The sequence below is a fragment of the Podarcis erhardii genome (assembly GCF_964252035.2).
Source record: "Podarcis erhardii genome assembly, chromosome: 9".
NCBI lineage: Eukaryota > Metazoa > Chordata > Lepidosauria > Squamata > Lacertidae > Podarcis > Podarcis erhardii.
In genome coordinates, this window is record NC_138512.1 from 52616989 (window position 1) to 52634669 (window position 17681).

At 42.2% G+C, this 17681-nt stretch overlaps 1 protein-coding gene across 1 annotated transcript in view; it reads left to right on the top strand.

Annotated features, from left to right (window-relative positions):
• The window catches only part of SEC24D (SEC24 homolog D, COPII coat complex component), a 59653-nt gene that overhangs the window by 36937 nt on the left and 5035 nt on the right, over positions 1–17681 (top strand). Inside the window, exons 12-20 of the mRNA XM_081876720.1 lie at positions 2087–2278; positions 3711–3804; positions 8492–8608; positions 9845–10015; positions 11037–11133; positions 12113–12258; positions 13793–13931; positions 14538–14656; positions 17015–17194. Of these exons, the coding sequence (XP_081732846.1) occupies positions 2087–2278; positions 3711–3804; positions 8492–8608; positions 9845–10015; positions 11037–11133; positions 12113–12258; positions 13793–13931; positions 14538–14656; positions 17015–17194 (1255 nt within the window). The remainder of the gene's footprint in view (positions 1–2086; positions 2279–3710; positions 3805–8491; positions 8609–9844; positions 10016–11036; positions 11134–12112; positions 12259–13792; positions 13932–14537; positions 14657–17014; positions 17195–17681) is intronic.

Consider the following 17681-nt stretch of genomic DNA (forward strand, 5'->3'; position numbering starts at 1 on the left):
CAGTAAACTTCTAGTACAGTTAGCATCCTTGGTGAAGATGTAGTAACTGCCAGGTAAAAATTCTTTGGTCTTTGCATAGAATTTGCTCCATGCTCTTTTTTTCCTTCTGGATATCACTTTCTTGGGGTTCCCAGTTTTGTTGGTTTGAAAGATTCTACTCCTCATCAAGCACTGCAGCCATGACATGAATGGCACGGAATGTCTTGGTTTGCTCCCTCCTCCTCCATGTTGTGACTGCAGAATCCATATGTACTCCATCCACTGGTTTTGCTGTGCTGTAGGAAGGTCAAACTCCTTCAGTTCTGCTCAGCTTGTTCAAATAATTAATGCCTTCCTGTGTCCCTCAAGAAGGCAAGCATTCCAATACTGTTTGAGATGCATGCTCTCTAGCATGTTTCAACAATGGCACGTGAGACAAGGGAGCCACAATTAACCAGTGCATATTGATGTACCGGTGTCTACACTTCTCCCTTGTTGCGAGTGGGAAAACAAGCCGACTTTAAGCCATGGCTTCAAATGTTGGCTTGATTTGAAGCCACTAACCCTGGTTTCTGGGTTTTCTATGGTTACATGTTGAATCTTTTTCCACTTGTGCATATCATTGGCTTGTAGAACTAAACCAGGATTTTTGCCTCCGTGTTGTGTGCAAATGCTAGTGTTTAATTTATATACATTGGGCTACAGTCATACCTCGGGTTACGAATGCTGGTGGTTGCACGTTTTTGGGTTGCAGACCATGGCGAACCCAGAAGTACCGGAACACGTTACTTCTGGGTTTCGGCGCATGTGCAGAAGTGCAAAATGATGTCATGTACATGCACAGAAGTGCTTAATTTCCTCACACGTGTGCGCAGATGTGGCGCGGCGGGTTGCAAATGTGCCTCCCACACGGATCACATTCGCAACCCAAGGTACTTACATACTGGACAGGAACTGGTACAGGACTTGGGTGGTGGTTGGCAGAAGTGAGATTTGCTTTTCGCTCCCTTGACTCATCTGGTTATTCTGGATGTATTTCCTTTTTCTCTTCACTCCTGCCCCCTAAGCTTCAAACAGGCATTTAGCTTAAAATAAAATAGTGCCGTAACGCTTCAGGCTCCCGGTAGTCTACGTTCATCTGTTTAAATGTTTACCTGGCTTTTCCCCAACCCTCCAATTTGAAATACAGTAGTACTGTACTTCAGAGGGCAGAGTGGGGGGCAGGGGTACCACACAGCATTTTCCTGCTTGAGGCAAAGTGGGATGTGCCACCCCACTCTGCTGCTCTGCTGTGCCATCTCTGCCGCAGCTCTGCCCACCTATACCAGCAGCAGCACCACGCCACCTCCACTGCTGACAGAGAAGTCAAGCCGCCATCAGCGCTGATTTCTGGTGAGATCTTGCCGAAATCTCGCAACATCTCTCTCACACTGTGAAATCTCATGAGAGCTTGCAAGATCTCACAGGAAATTGGCACCAGTTCCAGTGGTGGAGCTGATGGAGCTTCCATGGTGTCACAGCCTTGGGGGCTTCCACTGCCTGAGGTAGCTGCTTCACCCTGCCTCATGGATGGGCAGAAAGGACTGACCTTATGACTGTCATAAGGACAGCTCAGCAACACTGTTCACATCTAGGTTTTGCTGAAGCCATGGGGGGGGGGGGGACAGCTGCCCTTGTGCTGTTTTCTGAAAGAAATGTGGCCAAGAAAAGTGTGAGTACAAATTCATAGTGGGCTCACTAGTAACACTAAGGCTGCATGCACACCATACATTTAAGGCACAGATCTTCCCCCAAATAATCCCCGGAACTGTTGTTTACCCCTCACAGAGCTACAGTTCCCTGCACCCTTAAACTACAGTTCCCAAGATATGTGTGTACATATCCTATTGATGCTCAGATATGGCCTTTCATTCACTTTGTCTCAGGCTAAAATCTAAGTCTTTCATAAAGATTGTTTCTTGTTGTACAGTTTAGACACTCGTGATATGACCGTTAATTAATATTAATATGGTAATTAATAAAGCTCTCTTTCCCCCCTCCTCCATGCAAAATAATGCTTTTGAAATTTAACCTGCAGCTGTGTTTTCTAAAACCATTTCTCTTCCAGGGAGGAGCAAGAAGAGGCTTCAACTATTCGGGTTGGATTTGTCACCTACAACAAAGTCCTCCATTTCTTCAATGTAAAACGCAATCTTGGCCAGCCTCAGATGATGGTGGTCACTGATGTCAGTGAAGTGTTTGTCCCTTTACTGGATGGTTTCCTCGTCAACTTTCAGGAGTCAAAAGCTGTCATAAACAAGTAAACATATAAATTATGCTTTTTATGCTCATGTGTGAATATCTTCAATAGCAATTACCTTGGAAGCGACCATCAGCCATTATCGTTGTCTATTAACTTAAAGGACGAAACCAAAATAACTAAGTACAATACCATAGAACCTTCTCAATACAAACAAATGACCCAATTAAAATGGTCCCAGGAAATGAGTGTAGCAGTGGGGCAAAAACTTACAGCCAACCTGAGAAAACAAGTATTATCCAACTTAAAGATCACTAATTTCTACAGTGATATTCCGAAAATTTATAATGAAATCTTCCAAATGTTTGTAGAGCTTAGTACTCCACCTAAAGTTTGGGTACTTAAACATACCGCTAGCCCTTGGTTTGATGATGAATGTTTCCAGCTAAAAAGAAAACTGCGCCAAACATTTAAAAATAATCGCACCAAACTAGAGCCCTCTTATCTTGATGAAAAAAGAAAATATCATTACATTCTGGCTGAAAAGAAAAATTACCTTGGGTGATTTCATCAATTTTCAACCTACAAAAATTGACAATCACATATTTAAAGACCATGGTTATGACCTAGAGAGATATGCATGTAAAACTTGATTGTATGTGTGCTTCCATGGGTACATAATGTCCGTAGACCAACCTAATCATGAGTCCCTCAGTGTTGTTGGACTACAACTCCCATCACCCCTGACCTGATGTCTGGAGCTGATGGGAATTATTACAACAATGCAAAAGCCGATGCAAGTAAAGACAAGAACTTTAAACAGTAGGCCCACAAACTTACATGAGGGTTACATGAGGGTTACCTTCCAGGCACTATGCCTAAAGCCAAAATGGCATTTATCACAACACACTGGATGCAATAGCAGGTGGGGTTGCCAAAGTCTTTTTTCCGGGATGCTGACCCGTTTTATATATATTCCAAGTTTGTAAAGCTGAATGTACAGAACTTAAATGCACTTAAGTCACCAGCTTTCTGTTTGCAAATAAATAATATAACTGAGATTGCACTGCTAAAAATACACTATTTATAGAGTGCGTACACAAGAGCTGTAATTTATTTTGGTATATCGGTGCAGTCAAACGAAAGTTGCCTTACAGCATTACAAATCTGCCTTTTGATTGAGGAATTAATGTTTTTGTGCAGTATTCAACAAATGGCTTATAATTTACTTGAAAAGTATTTTGTAGCTTTTAAAATCTTTTCACTGCATACAAAACTTCTAAATAAATTAGAAAGCAGTTTCTTCTGCAAAACAGGGAACTGTGCATAGTCTTGTAGAGGCTAATGCACCAGCAACATTTCTTTTCTTTTTTTAATGCAGAGTTTAAATCTTTCAGCAAAGGGGCCTGGTGTCTATATGATTTATTTTCTTTGAAGGATTATCCTGTCCATTCCAACCTGTTGAAACACTGATCTTTCCCCCCTGTCATAGCTTGCTGGACCAGATTCCAGAGATGTTTACAGACACTAATGAGAGTGAGACTGTCTTTGCTCCTGTTATCCAGGCTGGCATGGAAGCGCTAAAGGTTAGAATGTTCTTTTCTGTGCAACAAAGTCTTTATTAGGACTGACTTTATAAGCCACGAAAGCTCTTCTGGAGGAAGGCTAGCCTTTCTCACAGGTCACAGCAGGAAGCAAAAGGAAGCACCAACCATAGTACTTTGTAATATAACTCAGAATTCAGGCATACTGCACACAGGTGCAAAACAATAAATCCTTCAAATTATACAGATTATAAATTGAAGTCATCTACTTCATAGCACACACACAACACTGGGAACCAGCTGTCAATCTTAACTTTCCAGTGTATGCAAAACAGATATGGACAATACTCTGTTGTTGTTGTTTTAAGTCATATTTGTTAAATATATAAAACAGCACATGATTCCACTGCCCATTTACACAGGCCCTGTATTCCTGAAGGAGTTTCTCCACTCCCATCGTTCAGCCCAGGCACTGAGATCCAGCTCTGAGGGCCTTCTGGTAGTTCCCTCACTGTGAGAAGTGAGGGGACAGGGAACTGGACAGAGGGCTTTCTTGGTAGCTGCGCCCGCCCTGTGGAACGCCCTCCCATCAGATGTCAAGGAGATAAAAACTACACAATTTTTAGAAGTCATCTGAAGGCAGCCCTGTAAAGGGAATTTTTTAATGTTTCACTGTGGTTTTATGATTTGTTGGAAGGTTCCCCAAGTGGCTGAGGTTATATTGTGTCCACTGCGGTGCTAGTCTAGAGTCCAAAACATAGAAAGAATCAGTGTTCAAATTACAGCGGTAGGAGAGGAAAGGAAGTGAGGTGGTACATATCACAGAATTTAGCTTTTCTTCACACAGGAGTCAATCTGGAAGGGCTGTAGCTCAGTGGCCGAAAGGCTTTGGGAACGGCTCCAGGTTCAGTCCTTCATATCACCCACTAGGACTGGGAATGACTCTTGTCTCAAACCCTCAATAGCCACTGCCACACAGTGTGTATTACAAACTTGGTGGCACATTTGGACATCTAAGAAACCACATGCCAAACACCAGGCAAAGTTCCTACTACAACCCTGCCTCCAAAAACAAGCAGTCCCCACACCAAACCACCCTATAAAAAAGTGAGAAATATTCAGTCTTTAAAAAGAGGCCTTGGTAGGTGTTGTGGGGTATTGTGGTACCCATGAGAACCACATTGGGGAGCCCAGTAAAGTTTGATGGCTCTGTGGTCTGACTCAGTATTGGTTATAGGTTTGGTTCTTACCACAGTTTTAAACATAATTACAGGTAGGTAGCCATGTTGGTCTGCTGTAGTCGAAACAAACGAACCAATTCCTTCCAGTAGCACCTTAGAGACCAACTAAGTTGGTTATTGGTATGAGCTTTCGTGTGCATGGAGCTTTCGTGGAATTTTTTTTATTTTTTTAAAAAATAATAATTGTGTGGCTTATTTGCTGAGTTGTCATGATGTAATCCTGTTTTGATGCCAGGCATTAACAATTTTGGTGTCATTCTCAGAGAAAAGCAATATGGCTGGTGCCTTGGCTCTTTTTGTATTAAATATCGGCAAGTTTCTGGAGAGGGTAAGAAAGCTGAAGCACATTTCAGTTTTCAGGAAAATGTATTTATTTTTTTATAAATTTATATAAATGCCAAATGGCATCTGTCATGAATGAAAGAAATAAACAAATATGCTGGAAGCAGACACACAGGGAAATTAAAACCAAAACCCATAAAATGAATACATGACAACTTCAAAGGGGGCAATCTGAGTCCATCTGGAATATTTTTTGTGTATATTTACCATGAAAGTGATCTCGGTGGCCGTGCAGACTTCTCGTCTCTGCATTTATTTTCCTTTGTTTCTTTTCCGCATGATGCCAACTGTGAGCAAATACAGTCAAACATCTTATGCTACAGCATAAATCAAATCTTCTCAGTATTTTTCCTTTCTTTCACCATCTTCCTGGGGAAAGGAAATTGGTGATCGAGTAAAATGGGTGCTATTTGAAAACTTTAAATACACATTTATATTGGGGAGTTGGGGGGGTGTACCTTGGGTAGGTCACTAGGGGCACATTAGCAAACTGCTAAGGCTCCAGTGTGTGGGCTGTACATTAAACTCACTCCTTGTGTGAATTGACGGTCAAGACCAGTATGAGAGCCAGTGTGGTGCAGTGGTTACTGTTGGACTAGGACCCGGACAACCAGGGTTCTAATCCCTACTTGGCCATGAAGCTCACTGTGTGACATTGGACCAGTCTCTGCCTCTCAGTCTAGCATAAGAACATAAGAATAGCCTGCTGGATTAGGCCAATGGCCCATCTAGTCCAGCTTTCTGTTTTCACAGTGGCCAGTCAGATGCCTCTGGGAAATCAGTGAGCAGGGTTGTCGTGGAGATGAAATGAGGAGGAAAAAAACCATGTACACTACCTTGAACTCCTTGGAGAAATAGGTGGGATATAAAGGCTACAAATAAGACATATTCCATTTCTGGATCCTAAACTGCCCATCATACTCCCCACCCTCACCCCCTGTAACGACTATGTTCTGTTTCTGGTAGCTACCAGAGGTGTGTTTATTCTGGGACTGACGATGCTGGTGCATGATGCCATCAAAATACCAGCCCGCCCATCCCCCGATTTAAACCAGATTTACCCTTTCCAGATTAAATGGGGAGGGGGGGGATGTAAATGGTATTTTGATGCCAACAGTTCTGTGTGGGTGCTGCAAAAAATAGTAACAATAAATATATGAGGAGCATGATTGCAATATCTCAGTGACCAGCTTGGAAATTCAGTCCCCATCTATAAGCCCCCTCAAGTGGTAGCTATGAGCCTTATGATCTCTGACATATAAAAGTACACTTTCCACTGTTTCTTTTCCTCCTTTCCTTGATTTATACTGGGAATACATGTAGATAACTGTTCTGAGAATTATTTGAGCAGCTAGGTCATTTTAGGCATCTCTGAAGCAATTACAAAAAAATATGGAATTTGTCTTTTGAAGATGCTCAGAGTTCTTGCTAACTGTCTCAAAGCAGTGAACAGAATTTTGGCTTCAGCTGGTTTCCCATCTCTGCTCAGCTGCAAAACTTGCCAGATGAATATTATGCCCTTTATTTGATCTACATGGGGCTCTTCTTGAAGATGATTCAGAAACCTTCAACTGGTCCAAAATGCACCCACCAGATTTCTGGTCAGAGTTTCATTTGGAGTTCAAACATCCCTTTTTAAAAAACAGCTGCAGTGGCTATTCTGTTAGACTGGGATAGTAAACATACACATACCAGAGTCTTGTTGTGGCTTAAATACTAGCAGATTTATTGTAGCATAAATAGATGGTGATTCTGAGAGTAAAGTGTTAGAAGTAAAGTGTCCAGAAGTCTAACTCAATTCTGCCAATTCCCCACCAGCTGAGGGATTTGATGCAAAGCCACTAATCTTTGTGTTTCATCCCAGATAAGAGGGGTCCACAGCAGACATTTTCCTACTGGAAAAGCTTCAGGTTGCCTAAAAGCAAACACTCCCCCGTGCCCAAGCTCTTTTTATTATGGGTAAAATTGGAGGACAAAGTAAAATTTGATTGTCATTGATAGGGGAGTGTTTTTGATGTACCTGTGCCTTTTGGCCAAAGTAAAAGTTGGGAAAACCTCTTCTGCTGCTATGTTTCAACTATGTTTGGTGGTAAAAAGCACAAACAGTGGCAGCTCAGCATTTGCCATATTATAAGTGTTTTTGTACTGCATCTAACAGACTTCGCTGGTAACCCTTATCTAGAATGCAAACCTTCTGGTATTTGCTTTCATCCTTAAGTCATCTAAACCCTAGATTATTGAGTTTGGGGAGTTTTCCCATCACAGGTGTCTTTTGAAGCTGATTCGCTGTTTTTTTAGACTGGATCAACAAACAGCTTGAATAGCACAGTACAGCAGTCCAAGAGCATTGTACAAACACATGCCCGCCCTGGTCTAGTCCTGAAGTCACTCATGTAGGAATAGCAAAGCAAAAAGCTGCATAGGCTACAGTATTGTGTACTCTGCCAAGGTAGGCATGCACCAGAGTGCAGCATCAGAGGATCCATGACCATTCCAGCCCAAGCTGTATCCTGTACTGAACCCACATCACCCTTCCGTAATTGCATGGCTAATTTCTTGGTCATGGTCTTAATATAGCAAGAATAGCATCATTCTTCCTCTTGCATTTGAGCCTCATGAGCAGGTTAGTGCTGGCACACACCTGCACTTAGAATCTGCATATTGTTTCCATCCCCCTAAGTATAATGTGCTTGTTTTGGTTGATCCCTAAAGGTCAGTCCAAGAACTACATGTTCTGGAGTAGGGCCTAGTTTGATTACGCATTGCAAGTGGACAATTTATTGATTTTTCTAGTGCACTGAAATGTGTTTTTAATTTGTTTTGTGCCATTTAATAATTCCTGGCATACTGTTAGCATGAACTGCCCATAGCACTAGTTTTCTCATTTATATGTGTATATTAGCACTGATATATTGAGGTGTTTGTGTTAGATTATTTGTGGTTATTTAAAATTCTGAACTTCCCAGTTATTTTTTTCAAGGTGTCACCAAAAGTTCAAACTCTAAACAAACGCACTATGTAGTTTCCAAAGTTTCCAAAGTAGTTTATGCTGGCATTTGAGACTTGGCTAAAATTGTATGGAGATCTGGCTCAAATATTTATAATGCCAGCTTGAAAAAAGGTCATTTCTTGTGTCTTTGCAACAGGCAGCAGAGTGTGCTGGAAAGCTGTTTATCTTCCATTCTTCCCTGCCGACTGCAGAAGCACCAGGGAAGCTGAAAAGCAGAGATGATAGAAAATTGGTCAATACAGAAAAAGAAAAGGTATTTCAGTGTTGGTTTGTTTTTTTGTACGCAACTTAGTACAGAAATATATGTTACTCTCAATGGGTAACGTGAAGCTATAGATCTGTTTTTTACTTCAATTAATTTCGGATTCAGGGGGATTGTTATTGGGAATGCAGTGTTCTGGGAAAAGGAGATTTTCCCTTCGTTCCTCAGGACTAAAATAGCATCACCCTGAATCACTACAAGGGTCATAAAAAAAGTTCCAATTGGTGCCCGTGGGAACCTTTTTAAAAAACATCTCTACCTGTGCGGGGGACTACACTGATTTTAGCTCTTTTTGCAGCTGGAGGCATGGAGATAACACTTTACTTATTCTTCATTTTACCATAAGAGCCCAAACTACATGCTCTGCTTAATGTACAGTGTGAAGGTATGCGATCAGGATTGGAGGTTTATTAAGCATAGCATGTAGTTTGGCTCCTATGGTAAAATGATTAATAAGTAAAGAGTTATGCTTAGTAGATATTTAATACAGCAGCAATCATATCTCTAAACTGAATATCAGTTTTTGTTAATTGTCTTTCCCACCCAGGAATTCGTTTGGTGATTCTTGTCATTGTTTAAGGGTGCCTTTCTACTAAACATTTATTGCATAAGTTACTGCTGGCATTTTCCTTGAGTTTTGCTGTTAACTACTGCATTTAATATATTGGGTTTATTTAAACTGATTCTTTCTATTGTTAACCAGAGTGTATGTTTAAATGACTGCTACTAATGAAATAGTATATTTTTAATTAATGTAAACAACCTTGGGAAGATAATAGTCTTTGAAAATGGGTTTAAAATATGTGAGATAAAGTAAAATAAAATATGCATTTGCCCTTAAAGTTGACATGCTATGTTAACATTAGCAGCTTCATACGCAGTGCTGCTTGAGTATTCTAAGAAACAAAACAAAAAGTGCCATTTTGAAAGCTTCTTTATACATCTTGACTCAAAACTGCATCCAAACATAGACTAAAATGGGCTCCTTTGATCTCTGTAACCACCATGCAAAATTTAGTTACAATATCTTAAGAGGTATCCAAATACATGGTGAACAAACAACTCTATGTGAAATATATCGGATATGGGTACAGTAGACCTTTTAAATGTTTTCAATGTGTTTGCTTTCCTATTTTTTCTGCTAATTCATATTGAATTATGTCAGGTTGTTCTCATGAATGGTGTTTTGTTTGTGCATTGCTCAGTATTTGCCTTTAAACTCTCCAGACACTGTTTCAACCCCAGACAAATATTTATGAGACCCTGGCCAGAGACTGTGTCGCTAGTGGCTGCTGCGTGGATCTGTTCCTTTTCCCAAACCAGTATGTTGATGTAGCCTCCATGGGCCTTGTAACAATGCACACTGGAGGAACCCTGTACAAATACAACAATTTTCAGGTAAATGTCAGAAGGTTCTCTTTCTGTCCATTTGGATGCATGGAATTTGACGTGCATAATATGCTGCTGTTTCACCTGCAAACGAAATAGTAAGGATCTAATGGTGTCCTCTGATGGACCAAATGTAGATTTGGAGATAAGTCACAGCATGTCTAGGTTAGATACTTACTGTTGTATCCAGTGGCGTAGCGTGGGGGGTGCAGGGGGGGCCGGCCGCACCGGGCGCAACATCTGGGGTTAGGGCAAATCCACGGGTTAGGGGGCGCAAATCCACGGGTTAGGGGGCGCAAATTACTTGCCTTGCCCCGGGTGCTGACAACCCACGCTACGCCACTGGTTGTATCCAGAGTTTGTGAAAAAGCATTGCTTATTTATGCAATATGAACTAGAGCAGAGCTGATACTACAACTCTAATCTTAAAAGGTAAGTGTTGAGGGAAAAGTGCAAATGCATGCTAATCTTCTACTGAACTGAGTTCTTGCAAACCCCTGAATCTTTTTAATGAAATATCTGCTACTCTACATCAGTATTAAAAATAAAGCCATTGGCACAACATGGAAGCAGTGAATGTGGTTAAAAGCAAGCTCTGTCTTGATCAAGGAAAACAGTTTCTGAGAAAAGAATTTCAGATCACTAGCTTTCAAATGTATGCTTGCTCCAGTTATTAATTTAGAAAACAGGCATTTCGTTTGTTAAACATCCATTATTGATTCTTGGATTCATTTGAAAGATGTGGGCTTTCGTTACTAGTATTATGTCTGAGAAGTTAACAAGCAGGTTGAGCTTTTTTTTATAAAAAGTCTGCTGGAACATTGGTGAGTCTGAGAGCCCTATGAAAGTTTTTTCACTGTACTCCTTATTAAAAGGAGTACCTTTTAATATAAAAAGTTATAAAAAGTTGAATACCACTGAATTTAAGTGTCTGCAATTCTGTTCAAGTCCTGGAACAACTTTCAGCATGTTGCTGCCATCCAGTGGCAGGTCTACAATTTGCTTAAGAGATCTCTATATTTTCATTTAGGTCCATTCTGACAGCCCCCAATTTCTGAATGATCTCAAGAAGAGTATAGAAAAAAGGATGGGATTTGATGCTATCATGAGGGTTCGTACTAGCACAGGTAACAACTAGAAATTACAAGTGGTGCCTGCGGTAGAAATTGCAATGTGCTGTACTCAGTTCAATTCTCCAATCCCTTCAACAGTTAGTCAGCATTTTGTAGTCATTAAGCATACTCATTCCTCAGTCAGCTGTTTTTTTGGGTTCCCTCTACATTCCTCCCACTTTTTTGTACCTCGGGGTTCCCTTAAGGTTTCTGATAGGTCCTTGATGCTGGTGCTGTTGTAACTGCATACTGTAATTGACTGCCTGAACCAGAGATAGAGAGAGAAGGTTTTTTTCTGGCCCAACTACTATTCGGCTTTCTTAGTTGTAATTCTCCACACTTTTAGTGGAACAGTCTTAGTGTGGCATTGGGAATCCAGCAAAAGCAGAGGAACAGGGTTAGGTCATATGTAAACATATGTGAACAAGCCATGCATGCTTTCCAAATGAGAAACTGCCAGTGTCCCAGGATTTAATAAGTCTTTGAATCCCATAGTTTAGAATACATTAGCAACTGCTGGCAGCTTCCCAAATCTAGTAGTCATGGATAATCTGGACTGATGTTATGGTTGGCCCCATTCATCTCTAGCAATGGTGTGTTTCTGAAGGTCAATTAACACATTGCTTCTCGAGTTGAAAATACCATCACACAGTGATTTAATCTTTTTGTCAGATTCATTTTAACATTTCGTATGAATGTTCCGCAGCATAGTGTCATGGCATTCATCGCACAAGGGCAAAGGTTTGAGAATTAACATAATAAATACCAACTGTTGCCACACAGAGCAATTTTCGAGTGAAATGTTAGCCATGTGAAACTGACAAGATAACAGAAATCTGTGGTTGCCCTTCCACATCAAGTAACTTGCACCTCAGTCCTGAGGATGGAAGGAGGGCAGAGGAGGAATGCCACCTCTGACAGTCTTTCAGCTCTGGTGCTGATGCTGCTGATAGCCGGCAGGCCATACATGAGATTATTTTGCAACCTGCTCTAGGTTTCAGGGCTACAGACTTTTTGGGAGCTGTTTACATGAACAACACCACGGATGTCGAAATGGCAGCAGTAGATTGTGACAAAGCAGTGACAGTGGAGTTCAAGCATGATGACAAGTTGAATGAAGACAATGGAGCTTTAATCCAGGTAACAAGTTATATAGGTTCATGTGCTTGGTCTGTTCAGGGTCTCTCTCTGTGATTGATAAATGTGTACAGCATTCCAGACATTTCCTCCTAAAGTAAGTCTTGTGTTATAAGAGTTTTCCAGCATTCCAGACACTGATATTTTCCCACTAGGGAAATAAGATCCTTTTGCCATGGTTACTGCAAATGTGGAATGGGAAGGCACCATCTTGTCTTTTGCCTCAGGCAGCAAAATGGGCCCTTTCCTTTCTCCATCATGTGAGCTAGCAACCATCCTGAGGGCACTAAATAAAAGGAAATATCCACAAAGTTGAAGCAGCAACCTAAGGAAACCTTGCTCTTCTAATGAGAAATAGGTTTGGATCTGGATGGAAGCTCCTCCCAGCATAAGCATAACATTACACCATCTTTCTGTTCATGAGAGGGTCAATTTATTACAAAGATGGTTTCTACACCATAAGAAAGACAATGCTGGAAGGAGAAATATCACTAGCAATATCAAGCATCCAATGGTTATCCATGACACCTGCAAAGCCACATTCTACTTTCCATCTTGGACTTCCACATTGGCAATGGGATAGTGACCTCCCATACACTTGAGGGCAGCTGGCTAGCTTTAGGTTGTACAGGGGGAACAGAGGACTGCTGAATAGTCCCTCAGCACCTGCCACCTGAAGTAGCTGCCTCACTATGCCTAATGGTAGAGCCAGCCCTGAAGGCACTCTCCCTTACTGATCATATTGGTGAGCACGATCCAGTGCTCCTCTCATAGCAGGACGAGAGAAAAGAATTGCAAGGAGACATGTGGATTGTTATTAGAACAGAATGGATGCAAATCTACTGCAATGAAACTACAGCAGTTTTGCTTCCCAGTGTCCTATTAGAGAGAAGTGAAAAGCTGAGTATTTCACCCCGCCCCCGGCTTTTCTGCCTCAAAAGAGTTGATGCAGTAATTCTTTAAAACCTAGACGTGCTATAAACTTCCACATGAGGTGAAGACTTTTTATTTTGTCATGACTGCTTCCTCTCTCTCTTTTTGGTGCAGGTTGCAAATCTGGTTCTCAAAATGACCTAAACCCTTCACTTTTAGTACAGTTAGTCATCCGTCTTGAAATATAGTCCATGAGTCAGCCACAAATCCTTGTTGTAAATGTGGTACAATAAAATATAATGAGCCTTGGCAAGGATGAAGGCGTTCCTTAGGAAAACACATCTCCGCCCTAAGCCCTTGTATATCAAAGGGAAATAGAGGGTGTCTGTCTTGGTACCACATGAAGAGCTGAATCAGAACCATATGGTTCTGGTTTTAGCACCTGAGGCTCCCTTTAAGATGGGATAGAATATCACCAGGTTTGGGGGTGGGGTGTCACAAGACCCACTGTAGTTGTGACTGAAATTTTTTATACTGTTTAAAATGTGGTATTTCACATAGTTGTGACCAGCCCTGGGACCTTGTAATAAATATATTAATACCGATAGTAAGAGATGAAATTACGGTTTCTGAGAAGTGAATTTCCCTTTTATGTTAATTGCAGTGTGCAGTTCTTTACACATCCATGAGTGGTCAAAGACGACTGCGTGTACATAATATTGGCCTTAACTGTAGCTCCCAGTTAGCTGAGGTCTACAAGAGCTGTGAGACCGATGCGCTTATAAATTTCTTTGTTAAAACAGGTAAGATTTGGATGTATTATTTGGGGAGGGGAATTTGAGGGTGGCTGTGGAGCCTAACTTCTTGAGTAATGCCAAGTATTATAAATCAGAGATGGCACGTCAGAGACACATTAACTTATTGGATGCATGAATAAAATGTCCTAGGTGTTGCATGTAGCTGGTCATCCTCTTAAGTCAACTTCTTATGTATTTGCTAGGTTCTTACGCAAATCACAATCTCATAGTTTAATTCCACAAATTGTAAGTAAGAATATTGGCATATTTACGTCACATCCCAGGGGCATGCTGATTATAAGCCACATTGTGTCTTGGATGTATGATAGAAACCCATTCTGAGTACTGTTTTCACTTTCATATGATTCACATTTTAAACCAAGAAGATATCTCTCTGGGCAGGTGCAATTTATTGGACTTGGATCTGCTTTAAAAAGGTCTGAAATGTGTTATTAAGAAGTTGATCAAATAAAACTCTGGTTAGTAGTTGACTTCTTCTTAATTCAGTAAATAAAATAAAAGGATGTTGCTTTACTCAGCTGTCTGTGGAAAGGTGGTATGGAGGAGCGAAAGAAACAACTTCAGTTTCACCTCACTTTCATACCATTATAGCTTACAAAGCCATTATCAGCCAGCCATTGAAGACTGTCCGTGAGATCCTGGTGAACCAGACAGCTCGCATGTTGGCATGCTACAGAAAGAACTGTGCTAGCCCATCTGCAGTGAGCCAGGTATTTTATTTTTTTCAGCTCCAAATGTTTGAGTTTTATGCAATGTTGGCTGATGGGGTTTAGCTCTGAAATCCCAGTTTTGAGCATGGGAGTTTGACAGAAAGCTGTACCTTCTAAGAAAATATTGACCATCCATGATTTTTAGTATGCAGTTTTGATTTCCACCACGTCATCTAACGAGTTTTGCCATTGCAGCCTAGATTGTAAGGCCAACAGATGGCAACTCTCCCCCCCCCCCAAAAAAAAAATTATCATGCCAGTGTAAATGCCAGCACTGGTCCTTCATATGTAGGTGTGGAACCCTTTCTCACTCTGTTACTTTTTTAGCACTGGGGGTTAAGCATGAGGTAATGAAGAATGCAAAAATATCACTTTGCTCATTGCCTAATTAATCAGTAAGATAAACATTGTACATTTTTCACCAGTTACATCATCACCTTAAAACCATGGGAGGTAAGCACTACCTGCTATCTTGGCATAAAAAACACCAAAACAAAACTTTGACAAAGTTAATTCCCTCTCGTGGACTTTTCCAGCCAAAGATATTTTCAGCTTTAATTATCTTTTTCGTGACCGTATTGCCCCCAGGTTGTTCTAGGCAAATCTTTATTTTTGTGCTATGTGTGCCCACACATAGAAAAGGGCATAGAAAAAGAAAAGGGCAAGGTATGTGGTGAATTTTGGTGCAGTTTCCACTGGATATTGTATCCCATCACAAACCGCTTTCCTGCTTAATCATCATATTGGCATGTACTGTACTTACTTTATATGTTTACCACAAAATCAGCCCTTACGTCACCTAGAATTTGGACAGTCAAAGGCAATTTTCAGCTACAGGCAACCCCTGATTTGTGCCAGGGTTACATTCTGGGTCATCATGCGTGGCAGCAGAGTGAGCACAAGTCTGTTCTGCACCATGTGCCGTTGTGCACATATCAAATGCATGTAAACAGCGGTGTAGCTAGCTGCTCGGGTGCCCGGGGAGGTGCACCCTGAACCCAGGAGCAGGGCAAGCTGCCCATGGGGTGGAGCAAGCCACCCATGGGGCGGGGTGAGCCGAGGTAGGGCTCGCTGCAGGGCTTCCAAGGAGTCTGCCCACTGCCTCCCCATCAGCTCTAGGGCGAAAGAACAAAGAGTAAAGGTGCTCCCAATTAAGGTTTACACACACCCCCCCGAGTCACCCTCATCACTTCGTTGTCTTGCAACCTGATCTTACAACCACTTTGCTTTCTGTGCTGCCAGATTATCTGGTCAGACCTCACCTTGAGTACTGTGTCAAGTTCTGGGCACCACAGTTCAAGAAGGACACGGACAAACTGGAACGTGTCCAGAGGAGGGCAACCAAAATGGTCAAAGGCCTGGAAACGATGCCTTATGAAGAACGACTAAGGGAGCTGGGCATGTTTAGCCTGGAGAAGAGGAGGTTAAGGGGTGATATGATAGCCATGTTCAAATATATAAAAGGATGTCACATAGAGGAGGGAGAAAGGTTGTTTTCTGCTGCTCCAGAGAAGCGGACACGGAGCAATGGTTCCAAACTACAAGAAAAAAGATTCCACCTAAACATTAGGAAGAACTTCCTGACAGTAAGAGCTGTTCGACAGTGGAATTTGCTGCCAAGGAGTGTGGTGGAGTCTCCTTCTTTGGAGGTCTTTAAGCAGAGGCTTGACAACCATATGTCAGGAGTGCTCTGATGGTGTTTCCTGCTTGGCAGGGGGTTGGACTCGATGGCCCTTGTGGTCTCTTCCAACTCTATGATTCTATGATTATCTGCTCATTGTGACTTTGGGCTGGGCAGATGTAGGCTTACCAGTGAGAGAGAGTCTATTAACTCTCTCTCTTCCAGTTCATCTCCTAGCTGTTCACCACCCAGTTCTTCACAACTTTTGTCTTCTGAAGTATGTCCCTCTGCAAACCACTGTTCCAAATCTATACTGTCCCACTGCTCCTGGGAAGATTCAGGATCCTGATCAGGAGCAGAGAGAAGGGGAGGCTCCCACCATTTCTCATCTGTGTAGCCCTCCTCATCACGGTCCCTGACATACTGCCATTTCAGGCAGCGCAGAGCCTGCAGGTGCCCGAGCCACCGTGTCACTCCCAGGAGAGACATGTGGCTGCAGGCCCCATGGTAAGTGCTGCCCCCCCCCCCCCGTGTGGCACCCAGTGTGCCCCGTCCCCCCATGTAAATCAGTCGTTGCTTGTATGTGAAAATAGTGACTGAACAAACAATAAATGTCAGCCTTTGGTTTGTTTCCTTTGGCACCTGTCTGGTGAAATGCTCATCTAAAAATCAAACATTCAATGCTGAATGAACAAATGGTGCAGTAGTTTGACTTTACCTACTTTCTTGTCTTCCAGCTTATCCTTCCGGATGCAATGAAGGTGCTCCCAGTCTACATGAACTGTCTCCTGAAAAGCTGCGTGCTGATAGGCAAACCCGAGATTCCCACGGATGAAAGAACTTTTCACCGACAACTAGTCATGTCAATGGACGTTGCTGGCACCCAACTTCTATTCTATCCACAGCTTCTGCCAATTGTAAGTTGTTGAGAGAGGAGCGGTACAACAGCAGGTATCAGGGCTGGCGCCATCACGGACATCCTCCGGGAAGTGCTAGGGTGCTGAGAAAGCCTTACTTCATCACCTGACTGCTGATTTTGCTACCAGACAGTGACCACCACCTTGAAGCCACCATGCTTCCATGCTCACACACCAAAACGGACAGCATAATTTTACATACACCAGCCCAAATAACTCAGAGCAGGCATACAGTCCCAGCTCTCTGCTGGGTGGACAGACTGCTTGTCTGTTTGCCCACAGGAGCAGCCCAGTAGCAGAGCTGAGCCAACAGCTAGGCATATCCCACTGGACTTGAGTTGCCATCACCGCCATTTCTAGCTACACCACTGGTAGAGCCAGTGTAAGTAAGACATTGGTTCTGGTGAGTGCATGTGCACAGACCTGGACACTGTACCCAAAACCACTTTCTTGCAACCTCCCCCAACACACACAACCCCTCAGCCAT